The sequence below is a fragment of the Doryrhamphus excisus genome, linkage group LG10, assembly GCF_037039965.1.
Source record: "Doryrhamphus excisus strain RoL-2023G ecotype Guam linkage group LG10, RoL_Dexc_Guam_v1.1, whole genome shotgun sequence".
In the NCBI taxonomy this organism is placed as follows: domain Eukaryota; kingdom Metazoa; phylum Chordata; class Actinopteri; order Syngnathiformes; family Syngnathidae; genus Doryrhamphus; species Doryrhamphus excisus.
The window spans coordinates 1607879-1628053 of record NC_136366.1 but is presented as its reverse complement, the minus strand read 5'-3'; the positions used below and the strand labels follow the sequence as shown (position 1 = coordinate 1628053).

The following is a 20175-nucleotide window of genomic DNA, read 5'->3' as shown; positions in this document are numbered from 1 at the left end:
GTCTCCGCGCACATTGCTACCAAATCTTCAATAAACTGTAATGCTTGTGATTAAGGAAGATGCAGTCACCCATGCAATTCCAACTACAAATGGAAGATATTTTTATGACTCTTATTTACACAGTCACAAGGCAAACTGCGCTTTTATTTTGAAGGCCGGCTGTACGTCCTCTGCGTGTTGAGAATGTCGGGAAGCACGAAATCCATAGAAATACAGCTGAATAGGTGCAGATTCTGGAAGAACTAGAAAGCTTTCTGTGCTGGTTATCATGTGTAGCTGTCCACAACTCAATACAAAGGGCCAAAAAGTGAACAGAAAGCGTTGTTAGAAGTTTTTTTTAGAGGGCTTTATAGTCAAAATATGTGTATCACAATGACAGCATTGTAAGCTAGCTCAAATGAACTTGTTTTCTTGTGTTATAATGCACGGAAAAGGGAAAGAAATGTGTTCCACATAAGGATTGTGAATGATGAATTGCTGTGAATTACCATCAGCAATTGTCATGGTGAGATATGTTTATTGTATTCATCATACAGTATGGATGGTCAGAAAGTGAGCTAAATAAAAAATGTAAACAACATGGCCATATGTGGACAGTACACCCCATTATCTAACTTTATTCATCTTTTGGAATTTAACCTTATCCATCTATTTTTTTACTATCACTATATTTGTTTTCAGCACACTTACTTACTATACTTACTATTATTATTGTATTTACAATTATTTACAATTATTTGTTGTTTTGCTATAAATGTTACAATTTGTAAAATGTGTACCTTTTATTTAGAAAAAAAGGTAAGCAGTAGAACATAAAAATAATGTATGCACCTAACTTTATGGACAGAAACATGTATTATCATCTAGGCAGCAAAGCGGTGAAGGCTGATGATGTCATGATAATCAAGTGGCTTCTGACCTTTGGTCTCCAAGGTTTTAAGGGGTGAGAATTGGGATTCAGCCTAAAGCAGGGCTGCCATCTTGTGGCAAAAGAGGAAAACTAAACCCTCCCCATTTTTTTCTCTTTCTTCTGCTTTTGATGATGATGACTGAGTGAAAAGATTATTCAAAAGCAGCATGGGATGAACATCATGATTCCAACAAGCGTGTTGATCCAGATGACCGTTCACAACTACTTTCTTCATCACCACAAAATTCCAAACTCAAATTACAAAAAAAAAACACATTCGCTGAACTATCAAATGAAATCAAATAAAAATGAGCATCACAGCAGTATTTCAGGTAAATAAATAACCTGGTTTTCAATTTGGTCATCGGATCCCACTTATGTGGTGACCATGGTCTGGCCATGACTGGACATCTAGACATTTCAGGTATCAACTTACTGCGAGTAACGGCCTCTCTTTGCCACACCAATGAAACATTTCTGGTTGCGGTCCTTTGTCAACTTTTATGTCGGTCAATGGTCCAGGTTCCCTCAGTTGTCGGATGTGCCCTGAACACCTCACAAGGGAGACGTCCGAGAGGCATTCTGACCAGACAGCCGAGCCACCTCATCTGGCTCCTCTCGGTGCAGACGATCAGCGGTTTTACTTCGGGGTTTTGCACCCCGGCTTTAATGGAGAGCACAGCCAATTTATAAAGAAAACCCATTTTAGCAGCTTGTACCAGTGAACTTGTACTTTTGGTCTTTACCAAAGCTTATGACCATAAATGATGGAAGATAGGAGGGCTTTGAGGGCCTGGCTTTTTGGCTCAGCTCCCTCTTCAGCACGACGGACCAGTGCAGAGTCCACATCTTGCGATCCATCCTTCCCACACTCAGAAGCAAGATCCCAAAGTACTCAAAGTCCTTCACTTGGGGTAGGATCTCATTCATTCCTAACATGGAGACAACATCCTTTTCCAGCAAGAACTGCTTTCTTTAAAAGATATCATCCACATCTACATGCGGCGCTATAATCACACACAAAGCTGTGTGACACACCAAATGTGCCTTGTCTTTCAGTTACTTTGAAGTATAAGTCAAAAAATATCAAGGGAATGTACACAACCTGTCACTTCTGGTCAGGTGATGGCGATGGGATGGCGATGCCGTCGTTTTCCGTGATGTCATCCTGGTTTGCTTGTCCACACGGCAACAATAAATTAAACTGGGTTATCGGATCTTTCCACTCTTGAAGCCATTTTCCAAGAAATACTCTTGTTGCTCTGTGGATGAAAAGCTGAAACAGTAAAATGCTGGATAGTGTTTTGACCAGAAAACGTTTCTCTGTGGATAAGCCCGAATTCTTTACATTATGTGACGTTTGCTTAAAAAGCTTTGATGGGCCGGATGAGGTCAGCAGCATGCCTATTGAGGACTCTGGGTCTTGCAGTACCGAGCCAAATCACCTGTTTGCTGTATACTTTACAGCCTGGGTGTACTAGTGTCTATGTATTGAAAACACATTCATGTTCTATGTTCATTTGGTCACCAGCCAATCACAGGGCACATACAGACAAACAACCATTCACACTCACATTCATACCTATGGACAATTAAGGTTAGTGGATAGTGGAGTCGCCAATTAACCTAGCATGTTTTTGGAATGTGGGAGGAAACCGGAGAACCCGGAGAAAACCCACGCATTCACGGGGAGAACATGCAAACTCCACACAGAGATGGCCGAGGGTGGAATTGAACCCTGGTCTTTATACTTTAATTGTGATCAAATATATTCAAAAGAGAGTTTTTGGGCCATTGATGGTTGAGCAGTTTATTTTTAAAGATTATTAGCGGTGGAAAAATTATTTTCACATGATCAAAATGAATTTTTTGCATTGAAAATAATTTCAACACGACTAATAAAATAAATACATCCAGACAGACAAAGGTCCATTAAAATAGTCTTAAATAAACAGAACAGTGTGGAGTCCGGCATCATTCCTTGCAGACAGTCATCACTTGTCCAATCCTTCCGCCTTCACACCAGAATTTCTGTCGACACAAAGACATAAGCTAGCATCCAGCACATGTATGACATGCGTTGTTAAGACACCATATCCTACTGCCAGCTTTACTAATTTCCCCATAGGGATCTTACACGGCTAGGCAGAGCTGTTCACCCTGTGGCTGCCTCTGTGTCTTGTTGCAACACCTCAGTCGGTTGGTTGCGATGTCAACTGATGTAGGTGTTAAGTAGTTCAAACTCAAAAGCATGCAAAATATAACAAACTGCTCAAAGTATACAACGTAGAAAAAAATACATCAACAAATGATTACAATTTTCTTGTGTTGTGTGTTTTGATTAAATAAAAGGTGGCTTTGGGAGACTCATAGGTCAAAACTGATGGGTCTTTTTCGGGTCAAAACAAGGCAGTAGCAGGAATGCTCCAACTTGGTTTGGTTTGCACAGGTTTTACTCTTTCCCTGTCCATCCAGAGAACACGGGCCGGTCCTTCTCTTCTTGGAGGATCACTGAGTGGACTTCTCCAAGGCAGTTTTGGCGGTCGGTTGTCCGGTGTTGGGATTTTTGGCTTGTCTGGTCCATATAAGCGACGAAGACTCAACCGTGTCCTCCTTACCTCAGGCATGGATGACGTGAATACTTTGGGCCTTCTTGGTACAGGTGTGATGCGAGGTAACACGGTGGTTGCCTCCAGAAACGTGAATCTGCTTGGTATTTCTGTTTTTTCAGGTCTCTTCGGCACAGATGCCTGGCAAGGACCCACTCTGAGTTTCTTGGACTCTTGTGTTTTTGGAGGCGTCTGTAGTTCAGGTTTTCCTGGTTTTTGTCGTTGAGAAACCCAATTGTTCTTGGACTCAATTGGTTTCAGTCTGTTTTTGGGAATGACTGTTTTTGGTCCAAATGACCCCACGCCGGGTTGATCAGGCATTAATAGTGCGACCCTGTTCATACACTTGACCTTCTCGGATCCGGGGATTTTATCCTGTTTGTTCAGCAGGGAATTTTTGCCGGCTTTCTGTGTTTCTTTGCCATGTTTATGTAGCATAACATTTCTTTCATCGTCATTCTTTGTCACAAGCTTTTGTGACACTTCTGCCAAAATAGCATCAGAATCGGATATCAGCTCTTTCATATCTGAAGGTGTTGTGGATGAAGATGACGAAGGAAGATCAAGTGGAACTTCTGGTAAACAGCACTGGTTTACATCCGGCATTGTGTCAACCGGAACTGACGGTGAATAACACTGGCTTAGGTCCGAAACTGCAGCTGTTGGAGAATCGCACTGGCTTAGGTCTGGTATTGTCTCCACTAGAACAGGTGGCGATTCGAACTGGCTTAGGTCCGGTAGTGTCTCAACTGAAACTGGTGGTGAATTGCACCGGCTCAGGTCTGGTATTGTGTCGAATGGAACAGGTGGCAAGTCACACTGGCTTAGATCTGGTGTTGTCTCCACTGGAACAGGTGGTGGACAGCACTGGATTTTGTCTGGCATGGTTGCAACTGGAACGGGTGGTGTGCAGCACTGGCTAATACCTAGCATTGTGTCGCTATCATCACTGAACCCTAAGCTGTCATCTTCACTTGAGATCCATTCCACTGACAACAGGTCTGTCTCCGTGCTGGCGTCACAGCAGGAAAATATTTTCTTATTCCTTTTACTGCGCTTCCTTCGTTTGTGTACTAGCTCTTGTGGTAAAACATTTGCTAATGCCAAATCCCTGTACAGCTTCTGTAAAAGGTCTTCTATCTCTTCCTCGGATATGTTTTGCAACGATGGGATAGAGTCCATAAATGGGGCTGAACGCTTTGTTTTTTTGTCTTTACTATCTAGAAGGTTCTTCTCTGTAGAAAACCATTTACAAAACCACAAAAATGAGCACATATTTATTTCAAACATATTTCAAATTCATGGCAATCATGTATTTTAGGGGTGTCACGATACACTCAGCTCATGAGATGAGAGAATATTGGGTTCACAAGAACGAGACAAGATGATATTTTAACATTTACGTAGAAAATATAATAGCAAATTATACAACCGGACAAACAAGCTTTTATTTAACTGAGTCGCAAAACAATGAGGGTATATTTTGAGGCACCAAGACTTGCCTGAGAGACATTTTTATTTGTTTTTGGGGGTTTGGTACCCCCAAAAGGTGGGACTATATTGTAAAACGACTCTCTTCTTCTAAACTAAGGTTGACTTACAGAGGACTTTTTCTTTTGATGAACTCTAATCGAACATAAGAAAGCGAAGTTTGGACCGATTGTTACACAAGATGAGTCTGGATATTCTGCCAAAAACAAATTTGCTGCACTCAGAAGGCACTTCCAAATAAGGACTACGTCATTGTTGCTGCTTTTGAAAAACATCTACCATATCACGTCTTTATCAGAAGTCTTATGCAACGATTGTGTTTTGATCTGACAAATTTTAAGTACATTTGATCAAGTGTTTAATTACTACAGCTTCTAATTGGACATAACAACATAACAACAACGGTCTCATATCGCAAACAGTTAACGTCAAGGTCAGTTTGTGTTGCACGGTTTATAATGTGCGCAAAGCACTTATTGTGCGATTCCAATCGTACCTTGCGCACTACCACTCCCATATTACATAATTACGTATCATTTAGTAGCGATGCCTTAGCTTATATTCTGATAGACTTCTGGCTGTCCAGTGCCTGCGAGACAGCTTTTCTCTTAAATATGAAATATATTTTAAGCTTGAGATATCGTGACACCCCTAATGGATAGTGATTAACAGTATGTAACATATAATGACACTGCAATATCTATTCATCCATTTTGTATACTTATGGTTTACTATATTCATTCATTCATTCATTTTCTACCGCTTGGGCACAGGGGTGCTGGAGCCTATCCCAGCTGTCTTAGTACGAGAGGCGGGATACACCCTTGACTGGTGGCCAGCCAATCACAGGGCACATATAGACAAACAACCATTCACACTCACATTCATACCTATGGACAATTTGGAGTCGCTAATTAACCTAGCATGTTTTTGGAATGTGGGAGGAAACCGGAGTACCCGGAGAAAAAACATGCACGGGGAGAACATGCAAACTCCACACAGAGATGGCTGAGGGTGGAATTGAACTCGGGTCTCTTAGCTGTGTGGCCCTCACAGTAACCACTCCAACACTGTGCAGCCCGGACTATGATATATTTACTATAATGTTAATGTTATTGTGTTTTTTATAATAATTATTTGAAGTACTGTAGTTAAACTTGCAAGTTGTTGAGTACTGGAGTACTTATCAACGTGTATCTTACCCCATTTCTCTTGGAACAGTATAAACATGCTTTTGGGATGCTCTTCTTCGTGACAGCCTATGAAGTCCATCAAGTCCGTTATGTACTGGTGTATAAAGTCACTCATGTCAGTCGGTTGGGAGAAGTATATTGCTCTGAATATACAGTCCACTAAACTTTTAAGTCCAAATGGATCAGCTATCACAGGATCCATATTAGTTCTTTGTATTTTGTCTAGTCGAGTATAGAACTGTACGGACTCAGGCTGTTTTATGTGACCTCCTAACTGTCACAAATCCAATCAGGAATCATTTTTATGTCACACTATGTATATGATTTGATCATACACTGAATGGACTTTAGGCGAGACAGCCAAAGATGGCAACACAATATTTGCTGCAGGTATTTTACCGCAGACGTGGACAATACTCTTCGTGCAAGATGTATTTTTTTATTATGAAAATGTGAAACCATGCAGCCAAAACCGTTGACAGTAAAGCTTATTTTGCTGAATATCATAGAGGTCAGGTTTGATTATGACAATTACCCCCAACAAATTGACCTTATGTTAAAGCATTGTGATGATGTCACAGGGGCTTTCGTTTGATATCATACCTGGGGTTCCCCCCACGAAAAACTGGTCACTCCGTGTGTGACCCAAAATTCTAACTACGCTTTTACGATTATAACCAATCTGCTCGCGTGAGCTTCAGCCAAGGCCTGCATCATCATAACAATATGCAATCATAGTAAGCTAGAGCATTACAATGTAAACCCCAATAAGTTAGCAGAACTCAAAAAAAAAGCGAGGCAATCAGTTGCCACATTTTTTTGAGTTCATAAATTCAAACATTTGAGTATATCAGAGCTTTAATATTTGGAGTTGATATTAGATTTTTTAAATTTTGGGCTGAAAAGAGAAATAGCTTTCTTTTTTGCATTCTCTGTGCCATGCATTTTCCATTCTTTAATTTTTTATTTTCTTCTTTAGCTTTAATTTTCTTTTATAAGTAACTACGAATCCTTTTAAGTCGGTTACACAAATCTGCAAAAAGTTTATATTAAGTTAAACAAACTGAAAAGACAGATAATGCAACTGGTAATCAACATTTATAAGTAGAACTTTTAAGAAAATTTGAAGTTAACTATACTTATACCAATTAATTATTTTGAGCATTCGGATTTACGGGGTCTTAAGTTGTATATTAACTATGTTTTTAAGTTAATCTTACTTAATATAGCCATAGTTCAGTTTAATCCAAACATATTAGTTAAAAGTACTTAAAATGGAACAACATGTTAAATGAACTTGATATAATTAAGTTATTAGAACTTTTTAAAGAACTTTGAGTATGCATTTATTTAACCCTTAGATCCATAAGTGGGTCAAAAATGACCAGGTCAGGTTGTTTTCTTGAAATATCTTCGTAATGAAATTTTTTTTATCATTCCATATTCCAGGTATTCCTCAAAAAACATGTTTTTGATATCATGCCATTCACATTTTTAACTTACCTTTTATACATTTTAAGAAATTTTTGTTTTTGTGTTACAACCCCAACCTTCCATAAGTGGGTAAAAAAATGACCTGCATGCATTTTCTATGGAATCCAATAGGAATCTTTGATTCTTATCAACTCATCAACTCCTAAATATAATACTAAATATCATACAAGTCATTATTCCTAACAAAAATGGCAAAATTACTGGTATCCATGGTGTAGACCTTTCTGGTCAAGGTCATAAGCAGCTCTGTTTCTAAGGAAGCATTTTGAAAGATAAAAAAAAACATGTCAAATACCAAAATACAGTACTTGTCGATTAATTGATTAATTGTTCATGCAAAAGTCATGCAGTCATGAACCAAAGTAAACCAACCAAAAAGGCCTTTTAACACAGTTAACACTTTTATTAAGTAGACAAGGAGCATCAATGCACCGATGGCTGCAGCGCTTTGGGGCCAAGGTCCTGAAGACGGAACCTGACCCTGGATGAGATGGCGAAAGTTTATCTGACCCGCTATCTACCCCACGACACAGAATAACAATACAGTCGTGCAGACTGGGGTAGAGAAAAGGAGCACCGTTTACATGAAAGCATCACTCAGATCATTGGAGTCCATTGGGAACAAAACAGTTCTTTTGCTACGGTTGGTGCTTGAAAGAAAATGTGGATATTTTTGGCGTACAAGTTCAAAGTTCATTTTTAAAACACTAGTGCAGTTCGCTTTGGGCTGGCAAATGCAACATAAAAAGTATGAATGGATGTCAACCTGAACACCATAGGCAGTTGAAAAAGCTCCAAATCGACCAGTCACCATTTGGCATTTTCTTATTTTGGCTGCTTCTTTCATTTGAAACGTTTGTTTTAAAAATGCTACTATTGAATGTAAACTATTAAACTGCATTGATCATCTTTGCAAATAAACTACAAAAAAATGAAATTGCACTTTACACATCAATCATCTGGAGGCATCGTCATGTCACATAATTAAAATAACATGAAGTATACATTTTAAACCCTTAATTCAATTAATGACTGGAGTATTGGCAAATTGAACATGTGGTTTTAAATAATATTAATATAGCAGTCAATGAGTGGGAATTATATTTAACATTTTTAACATTTATTCTGGTGATCATCCAGAATCGTCAATTTATTGCAAGACCTTCCATTGTCTGAAAAACTACAATTAACTTCAATCACATGCATTATTAAAAAAAATCCTGGAGCTTGATTTAATTTACGGTATACACAGTTTGGGGGGGGGGGGGCATAATAATCTGATTTCATAATAACAGAACAGATCTTTTTATGCACAGATCAGTCATTGGTGAGAAAAAAAGAAAATGGAAGCTATACAATACAAGTCACACCTGATCACATACTTGGTGAAGAACTGAACAAAGAATGTCCAACTTCTGCTTGCAAACCAGGGTTTTCCCACCAAGTACTAAATCACACTTTGACCAGGCCTCAAATACTTAGGGCTTCAAATACTTGTACAATTATTTTAAAAAAAAAACTTAAACTGTATTATGGAAAGCAGGAAGTGAACAAATGTAACAGTTAGTGATTGTAAAAGTACCAGATGGAGGGGTAGGATTTAATAAGCTTTGCTTCTTCCTACTCCTTTTGGACATGTGGAACTGGGAACTGATTATGGGATGCACTCAATTGTAATCTGATGCATGTTCAAATGAAATAAAACCATTACCATTACTTATTTCACTCAAATTTAATACAAACTAATCTTTGTAAGGTGGTCATCCTAGAACAATCAAGGATCAAGTCATAATTTCCCCCACTGTATGAATTGTTAGATCCAGAAACTGGTCAGGTTTGTGCTGCAAGAGGGGCAGTGTTTAAGAACAGAGGACTGTGCTTCATCTGCGGAACCTTTAATATAAAGTACAGTAGAAGGTCATTTTCGCCACCCGATGTTGATGACAGTCTGTGTGCGTTTGTTTCTTTGGGCATTAAATATGCGTCATTTTGTTGGTCAAATGTTGGTAAAACACATGCATGACCAACATTTGAAATGAAATATTAACTTTAAAAAATAGACAACTCTAAGTCCAAAATATTTTGTTGATACAACATGTCACTTTCTAGGGGTCTTAAAAATAAAATAAAATGAAAATAAAAATTTAAAAAAAAAATAAAAATTACTTTTAACATTCCAATGTTTTTACATTTTTGTACATTTCTTTCTCAAAAATATTCAGACTTCCCATTTTTTTTTATTGTACTTTATACTTTAACCTGTTCATCCAACTTGAAGAGTTGGTTGCACTTCATTCAAAGATGTGAAATCATTTGCCGTTAATTGTTATCCATAATTCATTTATACCCGATTCCCTTACAAAAACTGTCTAGCATCCAGGTATGTATTTCACGGTCACACTGGTAGAATTTTTGGCTAAAAAGGTACTGAATTGATTTAAAGTTACAGAATCGTTTTGGATGGTGTCGTTGCAATGAACAAATATTGTCGTTGAATCGTACTGTCAACCGTGAATCAAGATACAAATTGAATCGTTACTAAAACGAATCATTACAACTTTACATAACATTAAAACTTTTCATCCAATGTAATTTTCCAAAAATTGTAACTTAATTTTTTTTGTTGTTATAACTTTAAAAAAATCTTTAACTCCATGCTACTAAAATTACATAATTTTTTCTAGTAATATTCAGAGTTTACACTTGTAAAATTGTGACTTTTTCTTCTAATATTTTGATGATATTCTTCTAAAATTACTGCAGATTTGTCCTTTGTTGTGTTTGTTTTTTTTTTGTAAAATGAAATTACATTTTTTTAATGTTAAATTATATATTTTGAATGTGCTGTGGGCCAATAATAATACAAAAAAAAAATCCGCAAATGATCATTCCAAGCCCCACTTTGGAAACTCCAGCTCTAGCCGCTCACTGTATGGAGCTAAAAAGCAACTATAATTGTAGCATAACAGATTTGAAAACAATGCTTTTCTTTTTTTTTGCTGTTGCTTCTCCCGGTGACTCCCTGGGAAGGCTGTACTTAACACTAAAACCCTGTTTTAAAGTATCGGTTGTCGTTTGGCAAATCCGGAAAACTGGGCATGAGTGCTCTCTGTGCTTCTCTTGATGACATCGAAAGTGAATATATTCATATTGTAAAGCCGTTTTTTAAAATCAAGCAAAAAAAAAAAAGCGCAAACATACATTCTCTCATAGTTGAAATGTAATTTATCGATTATAACAAATAAAATTAAGAGTCTTGGGTTTTGTGCTCCTGGTAACAAACTTCTTTCCAAGTCATCAACTTTCATTGCGTTGGCGTTCCCTTCAGCGCTCTTCGTTGTCTCTGCTCAATTGACATCGTTCTGGAAGTCCAAGACACGTGTGTAGTTTTCCGCTAAAATGACGGCGTGTGTATGTATCATGTGATCAGGCAGCAGTTGATGCAATGGGGCCCCAGTCTTCGCTTCAGAGCTCCTTTCTTTCTCTTGGGAGCCAAAATGGCAATGATGGCCTCATCAAACACGGTCTTCAGGCCTTTCTGGGTTAGCGCCGAACATTCCACGTAGCAACAGGCGCCAATCTGGGGAGTAGGGAAGCGAGGTTAATAAATCGGTTCATGTCAAGTCTCAAACTTGTGATTTACGGCATCTTTCCAGTCATTTTCTGTAACCGTTCAACATTTACATGTAAGACTCTGCCTATTTTGTGCACGGTGGCTAGCACGGGTCATAGACAGGTTATCTCCCAATTTGGCTGTTGCACGTTTTTCTATGTTTTTGACAGGAATCTGAAATGTTTGACAGTTTGTGTTCCAAAACATACAGACCTCCTTTGCCAGCTTCTGGCCTTGCTCTGTCGCTATCGGTTTCTCCTTCATATTGTTCAGTTTGGCGATGGTTTTGGGATCGTCACGCAGGTCAATCTGAGGGACAAACATTTTGGTTACTGATAAGCAAAACGGTCTAAAACTGCTGTAAGAGCGCCGTTCTGGTAGTTGTAGTTGTATTCAAATGTAAAATGACCTAATGATTATCAGTAAATCAATGGGGCAATTAGGATGAGGACCCTGGTGAAGACTTACCTGGGTGCCAATGAGCAGGTAAGGGACGCTGGGTGCATACTCCTGCAGCTCAGGCACCCATTCTTCACGCACGTTCTGGAAACTGGCAGGGTTAACCACAGAGAAGCAGATGAGAAAGACATCGGTCATCGGGTAGGACAATGGCCTCAGCCGGTCATAATCCTCCTGGGAAAGGATTCAGAGTCGGCATTAGAAAAGTCACGGCGCTCCGTGATGATCTGGCGATGGCGTCAAATGCTAACATTTTCTCTTCTCTGAAGTTAGGAACGATAATTCTGAGTCTATCGAGTGGTTTGTTTCACAGCGACGGCCGAGCTCCTGCTGCTTTTCACATATGACGGATCATTTTATGACAGGCTTGATGCTCATAAAAACTGCCAACCAGATGTGAGTTATGAAGAGCGAGGAATGCGAAGACCTTCACACGGGATTTACTTTCTCCTCTGCCCTCTTGCTGACAGAGGCAATTAGGAATTTATTTATTTTTTTATTCGCTGTCCTTCAGCGCAAGCTCAGCCGTGGAATGGCCGTGACACGTTGGAATGCCGGGCTGATTCCATCTTGGATATGTGTCTCGTGGAAGTGGGTAATTAACCCATGCATTGCATTAACACAGGGATTTAATTAAAAATAAACTAAAAAATAAATAACTTTTTTTGATAAAAATAAAATAAATACATTTTTTGACAAAAATAAAAAAACTTAAACTATATTAGGAAAGCAGGAAGTGAACAAATGTAACAGTTACTGATTGTAAAAGTACCAGATGGAGGGGTAGGATTTAATAAGCTTTGCTTCTTCCTACTCCTTTTGGACATGTGGAACTGGGAACTGATTATGGGATGCACTCAATTGTAATCTGATGCATGTTCTAATGAATTAAAAACCATTACCATATATAATTTTGAAGACTTTTATTGAAGACGGGATTCTTGACATGACTGTTCCCAAAGACACTATGCGGCAGCGAGATCAATGTCGGTGTTGATCTTGCTGCCACATTGTATCTTTGGTGATAATCAAGTCCTCAATGAAACCTTAAAAGTTCCATCCATGTTCTATGTTGTTTATCCTCACCGGGGTCGCAGCTCTGCTGGAGTCTATCCCAGCATTCCGGGTCACATGTAACTGTATTTTTTTTTAAACCCTGAAGGAGAATGTGTACATATGCCATTTTTTGTTAAAAATTGTTTTTATGTAAATATACCCTGATCTACTTCCTACTACAATGCTATGCTAATGGGTTGTTGTTTTGTCCATGACCTTTGCCGGTGAAAAGTGAATCCTGAGATCAACCGCAGAACTGTAGAGATGTACAGTCGTATTTTTCGCAATTTCCCTTGTAATGGGCCCACAGCTTCTGTGAGATCCATCAACGTTACTCCTGACACTAAACACAATATGTCCTCCAGCCACTGGTGAGGCATTTTACACTCAGTGCAGACGCTCTCACTCAGTTATGTTCAAACTCCTGGGGTTGCGAGGCCACTTTGTTAGGCTGGCTGTCTCCATCGCAGGATTGTTGAACAATTGATGCCATCAATTGAACACCACATCACAATCTATGATGCCATCAGCAGATACTACGATGAGTAGAAGTAGAATAACGGAGCGAGTATACGTATGATAAAAACCTGCACACATCCCTTCAAGGCTTGCCATGTTCCTCCGGTGACCGTGTGATCGCTCCCGTGTGACTAAGTCGCATATGACCGGAATTACAGTGAGTCACCGCCACATCCACACCTTCATTGTTCATCGCTCTTCCAGCTTCTACCGCCTTCTTCGGGGGCTGTAAGAGTTCACAGAAATCCACATCTGATCCGCAAATCCAAGCTTGTTACTAACCTGGATTTAAACCTCAAAAATCATCAGGGCCCTTTCATGGTGATTAACAAAAATTCATCTCATCCACTAATAACTGTACATTAAGAACATCCCGCCACGCTCCTCACAAAATCCAATCTAATTAACAGGAAAAGACACGTAAATGACATTTTAGATCTCGTAAGAACACCTTGATGGATGTTCCAACACTAAAATACATCAGTAGAAATTATGGTACATGTTATACACAGTATAAAACTGTTAGAATGACGTCATTCTAATGATTATTCTAGCACAATACATTCATTTTATACAGTTACACAAGAACCCACTACCGCTATTTTATCCTCAGCAGGGTCGTGAGGGGTGCTGGAGCCTATCCCAGCTGTCTTCGGGCGGGAGGCGGGGTATGTACGTATGTATGTAACACATAATGACACTGCTATGTCTATTCATCCATTTTGTATACTGCTTATGGTTTACTATATTCATTCATTCATTCATTTTCTACCGCTTGGGTACGGGGGTGCTGGAGCCTATCCCAGCTGTCTTCGGGCGGGAGGCGGGGTATGTATGTATGTATGTAACACATAATGACACTGCTATGTCTATTCATCCATTTTGGATACTGCTTATGGTTTACTATATTCATTCATTCATTCATTTTCTACCGCTTGGGTACGGGGGTGCTGGAGCCTATCCCAGCTGTCTTCGGGCGGGAGGCGGGGTACACACTGGACTGGTGGCCAGCCAATCACAGGGCACATATAGACAAACAACCATTCACACTCACATTCATACCTATGGACAATTTGGAGTCGCCAATTAACCTAGCATGTTTTTGGAATGTGGGAGGAAACCCACGCATGCACGGGGGGAACATGCAAACTCCACACAGAGATGGTCGAGGGTGGAATTGAACTGCGGTTTCCTAGCTGTGAGGCCTGTGCGCTAACCACTCAGTCGCCGTGCAGCCCCAATTAAGGGTTACTTCTGGAATATTATTTCAATGAGGTACACGACATATATCTGATTTTTTTTTTTATTTCTATTTTCTTGCTAGTAATGTAAAGTATAATAGTAATTACTACATGAATGTCACCACACGCCCGTGCATTAGCAACTATCGGCATGGCGTGGAGTTAATTTTGATGGTCCACGTGAACAGAGATAGTAAAAGTCAGTAAAGGGTTTTTAAATGAAAAATATTTGATTATGGTATGACCATGCAGACGTACCCCGGCAGGGATGGACTTTAACTGCCCTCGAAGCAGTTTCACTCCCCAAAATCTCCCCTTCTTCACTGTTTGTCTTCATCCCATCTGTCTCTCACTTCCTCTTTCTCGCTTTTCCTCCGTCATCCTTGCCCCTCTTATTTGGGCCACGCCGCTTTGATCACAAGCTGAAGCTATAAACATTACCAGCTGGACTCCGGTTCCACATAAAGAGGTCAGCGGAGTCAGAGGCAGCGGGGGGCGGATTTTGAACTGTGGTAACCCTACTCTCCCTGCGCTGACATCTGGGGGAACTTCTCCATTTCTGAACGAGCTAAAAACAAACCCTCCTGCGGTACACACACATTTACAAATACATCAGAGCAGACAATGAGCTTCCTCTTTTTTTTAACACTCCTGCAAAAAAGAATATAACACGGTTACAGGTGGATCGGTGGGTGGCATGATGGGGTGAGATTAGAGCTGCTGAATATTCTCTTGACCTTCTCGTGCCTCGTTTATCTCGTTTTCCGGTCAACAGGATTCAGTTTCAGATTGTGATTCACACGGTTAAATCCAGCCTGTGCAGTGTTGACTGCCCGGCGTTTCACGCGTGGACATTTTTAGGTTGTTGCAGAGACAGCATCACATGACATCATGATATCACAACTATCGTACATGATTATTATTATTATTATTATTTTGAAAGTTTTTTTTGTAATGCTTCTTTAGGCGCCTATGAATAAAATACATTGTTATGATTATGAGTAGTAGTACAGTGGAATCCATTTATGTTGACGAACCTGTCAATAACCAGAATAGAAACTGAAACTAGCTATTCCTGTCCCGGAGACACTGTTGTAATATTTCGCTTTGAATATTGTGGCTTCACTCTCACTCACTTTTAAAAAAAATATATATTAATAAATCAAGCTGTTTTGTAGTTGAACACTGTCCATTATTAATAAAAAAAACAAGCATACTGAATCAAATTTAACTTCTTTTTTATGTACATTTCTGTAATTTCCTGACTATAAGATGCTGCTTTTAACACACGCTTTGAACCCCGCAACTTAAACTTGATGGATGGATGGGTGGATGGATGGGTGGATGGATAGATGGGATATAAACAACATAATGTACAGTGTAAACAGTAAAGTTTTGCGTTGGGGGAAGTAAATGTAAACGTGTATGCAATAGTTTAGGTTTGTTTAAACTACATTTCCCATGATGCTTAGAGTACAGATTCAGGAAGTGGTGTTTAAAATCACATTTTCAGGTCTTATGTCAATGTGCTTTGATCTGACAAATCTTAAGTAAGTTTGATCAAATGCGGAATTATTAGAGCTTGAGTTTGGCCTGCTTGGGCCGTGGCAGCTGTTGAACTCCGATGGGGAAAAAAGAATCTCTTGTCTCACCCACTGGAGCTTACGAGTGATGCTGGGAACCCCGATTCGAGGTAGGATCGCACGGTTTATAGTGTGTGCAAAGCACTTAATGTGCGGTTGCAATCCTGGCTCGAGCGCTGCCGCTTCCATGTGTGTTCCATATGTCGCAAAGTGTACAAGTATATATGTCGAAAATGGATTTTCTTTTTAAATGCAATGTTTGCGCTCCATAGGTCGGAACTTATGGACAACATTTTGAAGCACAAACATTGGTAAATGAAGTAAAATACAAATATAGAAGACATCCAGATGTCTAACTGCTTCCAGACCCGCCTGTGATAAGTGAATTTCAGCAAAGTAGGACTCCTTAATTATAAATTGAATGTTTTTGTATCTAGAGCCAAGAAAGCCATGACTTTATTCAGTGAACAAAGCAAAAGAACCAAATATTTTATTGTTCGCCACTCATTACTGTCGCTTGGACAACACAACACAAGAGTGTGATACTTCCTAGCTCCCGGTCCCAGGCATTAACAATCGCAGCTGGTTTCATTTAGCCCAGGGGTCGGGAACCTTTTTGGCGAAGAGAGCCATGAAGGCCAGATATTTTAAAATGTGTATCTGTGAGAGCCATATACATTTTTTTAAACATTGAATGCAATAAAATGTGTGCATTTTTATGTAAGACCAACAGTTTTAGATATAATGGACTCTAATTACGTAGACCAGGCACACTACCCCACGCCAATGGGGTGTGGCCAGCACACTTTCGTGAGCAGCGCAGTGTCTAATAATAAATCAAATACTTGTTGCCATTAATACAACTTCTGCTGCTGCATAGTTTTGCACCGTACTCCGTAGACGTATTTCATTCTTTTGGCCATCTTCGTCAGAAGGCTTCGTTCTGCAGCTTCAGCTATTTGACTAAAAGGAGGAAAGTTTACATTTACATGTTTTTTTGACATCTCAATGACCGAGGTAGACTACAGCATTACCCAGTAATAATCAAGTTTTGGTGTTTGACCTGGAAAATATCATCAGGAAAGATAGATATGGTTGGCCGTATTGCAGCAAAATATAGATGGACAAATTAAAATGCATAAGAAAGTTGTTGATTTTGAATATTATTTTTAACTGCCATTTCTGTGATGGTTTACTTTAAAATGTTAGCAAAAATACATTTTTATTGTGGTAAGAAATGCTTGAGAGCCGGATACAGTCATCAAAAGAGCCCTATCTGGCTCCCGAGCCATAGGTTCCCTACCTCTGATTTAGCCCATTGCAAATCAAAAGGGAGCTAACCGTAGGAATATTCATAGCTGTTGCTCATAATAAGTTTAGATCAGCTACATTTTTAGATATATTTGCATCTCTGAGAAACGGACTGCAGCTCCAATAAAGAATATATTACTTTCATTTACATCTGGTGTGCGTTCATAAGCTTGCTCCGGCTTGTTTGTGTGTAACACACACGAGCTTTTATATTGAGAGAAAACACCATTGTGTGTGTTTCTGTGTGTGTGTGTTTCTGTGTGTGAATGTGTGGATGCGTAGGCTGTTGGATTTTGAACTACTCACTGAATGGCACATTGTGAAGAAAAACACCCAGCATTAGGCCAAACCCATTAACAAACCTGTGACATCATTACTGGACATAGGACGCCTGTTCTCCACATAATACGACTTCTGACCCCCCCACCCACTCCCACACCACCATCACTGACTATGCCCCACGACTGGCAGTAAACTATCACCTGTTGCAGCTTAGTGTTTGGCTTGAATATGCAGCCTATGGACCAACACTGAGAAGACAGTGAAGGTGATATCGTGTTGCGTGTGTGTCTTGTGTGTCCTTGACATGATTGGCACCTGACCAAAGAGAAAAAAAATAGATCATACCTGACCGGCTGTGTCATACAGTCCCAGCAAGTACTGTTTTCCTCCGACATTGACGCTCACTGCAAGGAAACGACAAAGAGCAGTTGAAAAGAGGAAGGCCTGTGGTTGGGGATGTTTGGGAGGGGTGCATAAAGAGGAGGTGGGGCTGTGGGTCCCCGACCTCTTTCTGCAATGAAGGCAAACAAGTGGTTTTGATTACAGCAACAGATGCAGGCCATTGTGGAACAGGAAACTGTGACTTTAAGTGCTTTATCGTTCATATATTAACATATTATTATACATAAACTCGAGGAAAACACACCCCAACATGCAATGATGGTTTTATGACTCCAGACAATACGATAGGTGAGCGCCTACCTGCGTAATGATCAAAAACTGTTGGGACATATTCCTCTGGAAAGGCGTCATTGGCGTAGCTCATGAGAAGACACGTTTTCCCCACAGCGCCGTCACCGACCACGACACATTTTAACATGATAGTACCGGTTCCGTTAGCCATGATATCAAGCTTAAAATCATCGTCTTCGACCGCCCTGTTTCGCCGCCCTCCTCCTCCGCTTCCTCCTCCCGCTATTGCTGCTGGGCGCTGGCGATCCCCGCGCGGCGGCGGGCATCACCAGCATCGGCGTCGGACTCCGCGGCGCACCGAGCGGCTACACAACTGCATCTCCCTCCCTAAACTCACCGACACCGGTTTCACTACTCCCGAATGGAACCGGGAAACACTTCGCTGTCGCGCAAGCTGACAGGTTTCAATACATTTCTCATCCAAAAAAAATTGTCTTCTACTCTTGGAGCACTTCCGCCGAGGTTGCGCACGTCTCTAGCCGGCCAGCGGTGCTCGTTCTCCGGCGTGGTTCTAGCTGCTTGCCGCTGGCTGTCTAGCTGCTGCTTTGACAAGGTGTGTGCGCGAGGTAGAGAGGCGGAGATTACTGTTGCAGTCAAGGGACTGTGTGTAAAGTACACGGGGTGGCTTGCTCCACAGTACTGTGTATCATGTATCAAAAATATATTTTTTACGGGACAACACTAAACAAACAACAGTTTCATGAAAAAAAAAGTTTGAATAACTGTGCTGCCCGCACACAAATCCATACTGTACCTAATGCAGTGAGAATCCTCTTGAGGATGGCGTTCACTGGAGCTTCACTGATCTCCAGAATCATCTTCAACTCATCCATCTCCTCCTTCAACTTCCATTTGAGGTAGACCCACAGATACTTAATAGGGTTTAGGTCCATTACGTTCATTCTCAGCTTCTTCAGAAAGACAGTGGTCATCGTGGAGGCAGGGATGGACAGGGACCTCATCCTCTCATGTCTCCGCTTGTTTTAACAAAACTGGGATCGAACCTGTGCATTCTGCCTTGTGGCAAGGAGTATGTACCCACATTTTATTCTCATTTTATGCGACACAGCCTGGAAGATCTTTATGCAGAGCAGCAATTATTGCTTTCACATTCTCAGAGAGTTCTTTGACATGAAGTGTTGAACTTGCCGTGACCAGAATGAGAGAGTGTGATCATCAAGTTGTTATTTCAGAGGGAAAAATGGCCAAATTCCATAAAGTACTACTGACATGTACTACATGACTACAGTGGCCCTCCTCCAAGAGGAAAATATCGTGAAGGCCAAACCCTGCAAATGAAAAATGCTGGCTTTCGGAGGTGCCTTCAAACATGTGTCCTCCAACTGCACGGCCCGGTTCTATAGGGGGCTGCACCCCGCTCAGTTTTAACACAGTCACTGTTCTTTTGTCTGTACACTATAGCGTGCAAGGACACACTTTTGTTTTTGTTACAAGAGCACTAAACCCTACGAACAGAAGATGACCTTCACCACAGTTTGTCGGTCTATGTGTGTTGTGATGCGTATGAGCGATGGAGGCAGATGGCGACACAGCAGGAGGAAGTGTTGATGAAAGAAGTGTGGAACATGCAGGGGTTTGACCTCTGTTTGACCTCTGTTCGACTGTCAGCCAGATGTGGACTGTGTGATTCAACTGTCTCCACTTTAATAGTCTTTGAAACTGATCCTATTGTTTTTATTAGTCTCAAAAAGCACCATCTG

General features: G+C 40.4%; 2 protein-coding genes across 2 annotated transcripts; both read right to left on the bottom strand.

Moving 5' to 3' along the window:
• Positions 1-1404: 1404 nt before the first annotated feature.
• Positions 1405-6411, bottom strand: LOC131111205 (uncharacterized). The gene is made up of 4 exons (XM_058064084.2): positions 6213-6411; positions 3342-4754; positions 1630-1842; positions 1405-1574 (listed from the first exon to the last, which is right to left on the bottom strand). The coding sequence occupies exons 1-4, from the start codon at positions 6403-6405 to the stop codon at positions 1405-1407; spliced, it is 1989 nt and encodes a 662-aa protein (XP_057920067.2). The 5' UTR covers positions 6406-6411.
• Positions 6412-10559: 4148 nt separating this feature from the next.
• Positions 10560-19018, bottom strand: rhoq (ras homolog family member Q). Its single transcript, XM_058064085.2, has 5 exons — positions 18464-19018; positions 18107-18165; positions 11779-11943; positions 11524-11619; positions 10560-11277 (listed from the first exon to the last, which is right to left on the bottom strand). The coding sequence occupies exons 1-5, from the start codon at positions 18603-18605 to the stop codon at positions 11116-11118; spliced, it is 624 nt and encodes a 207-aa protein (XP_057920068.1). The 5' UTR covers positions 18606-19018; the 3' UTR covers positions 10560-11115.
• Positions 19019-20175: the final 1157 nt, after the last annotated feature.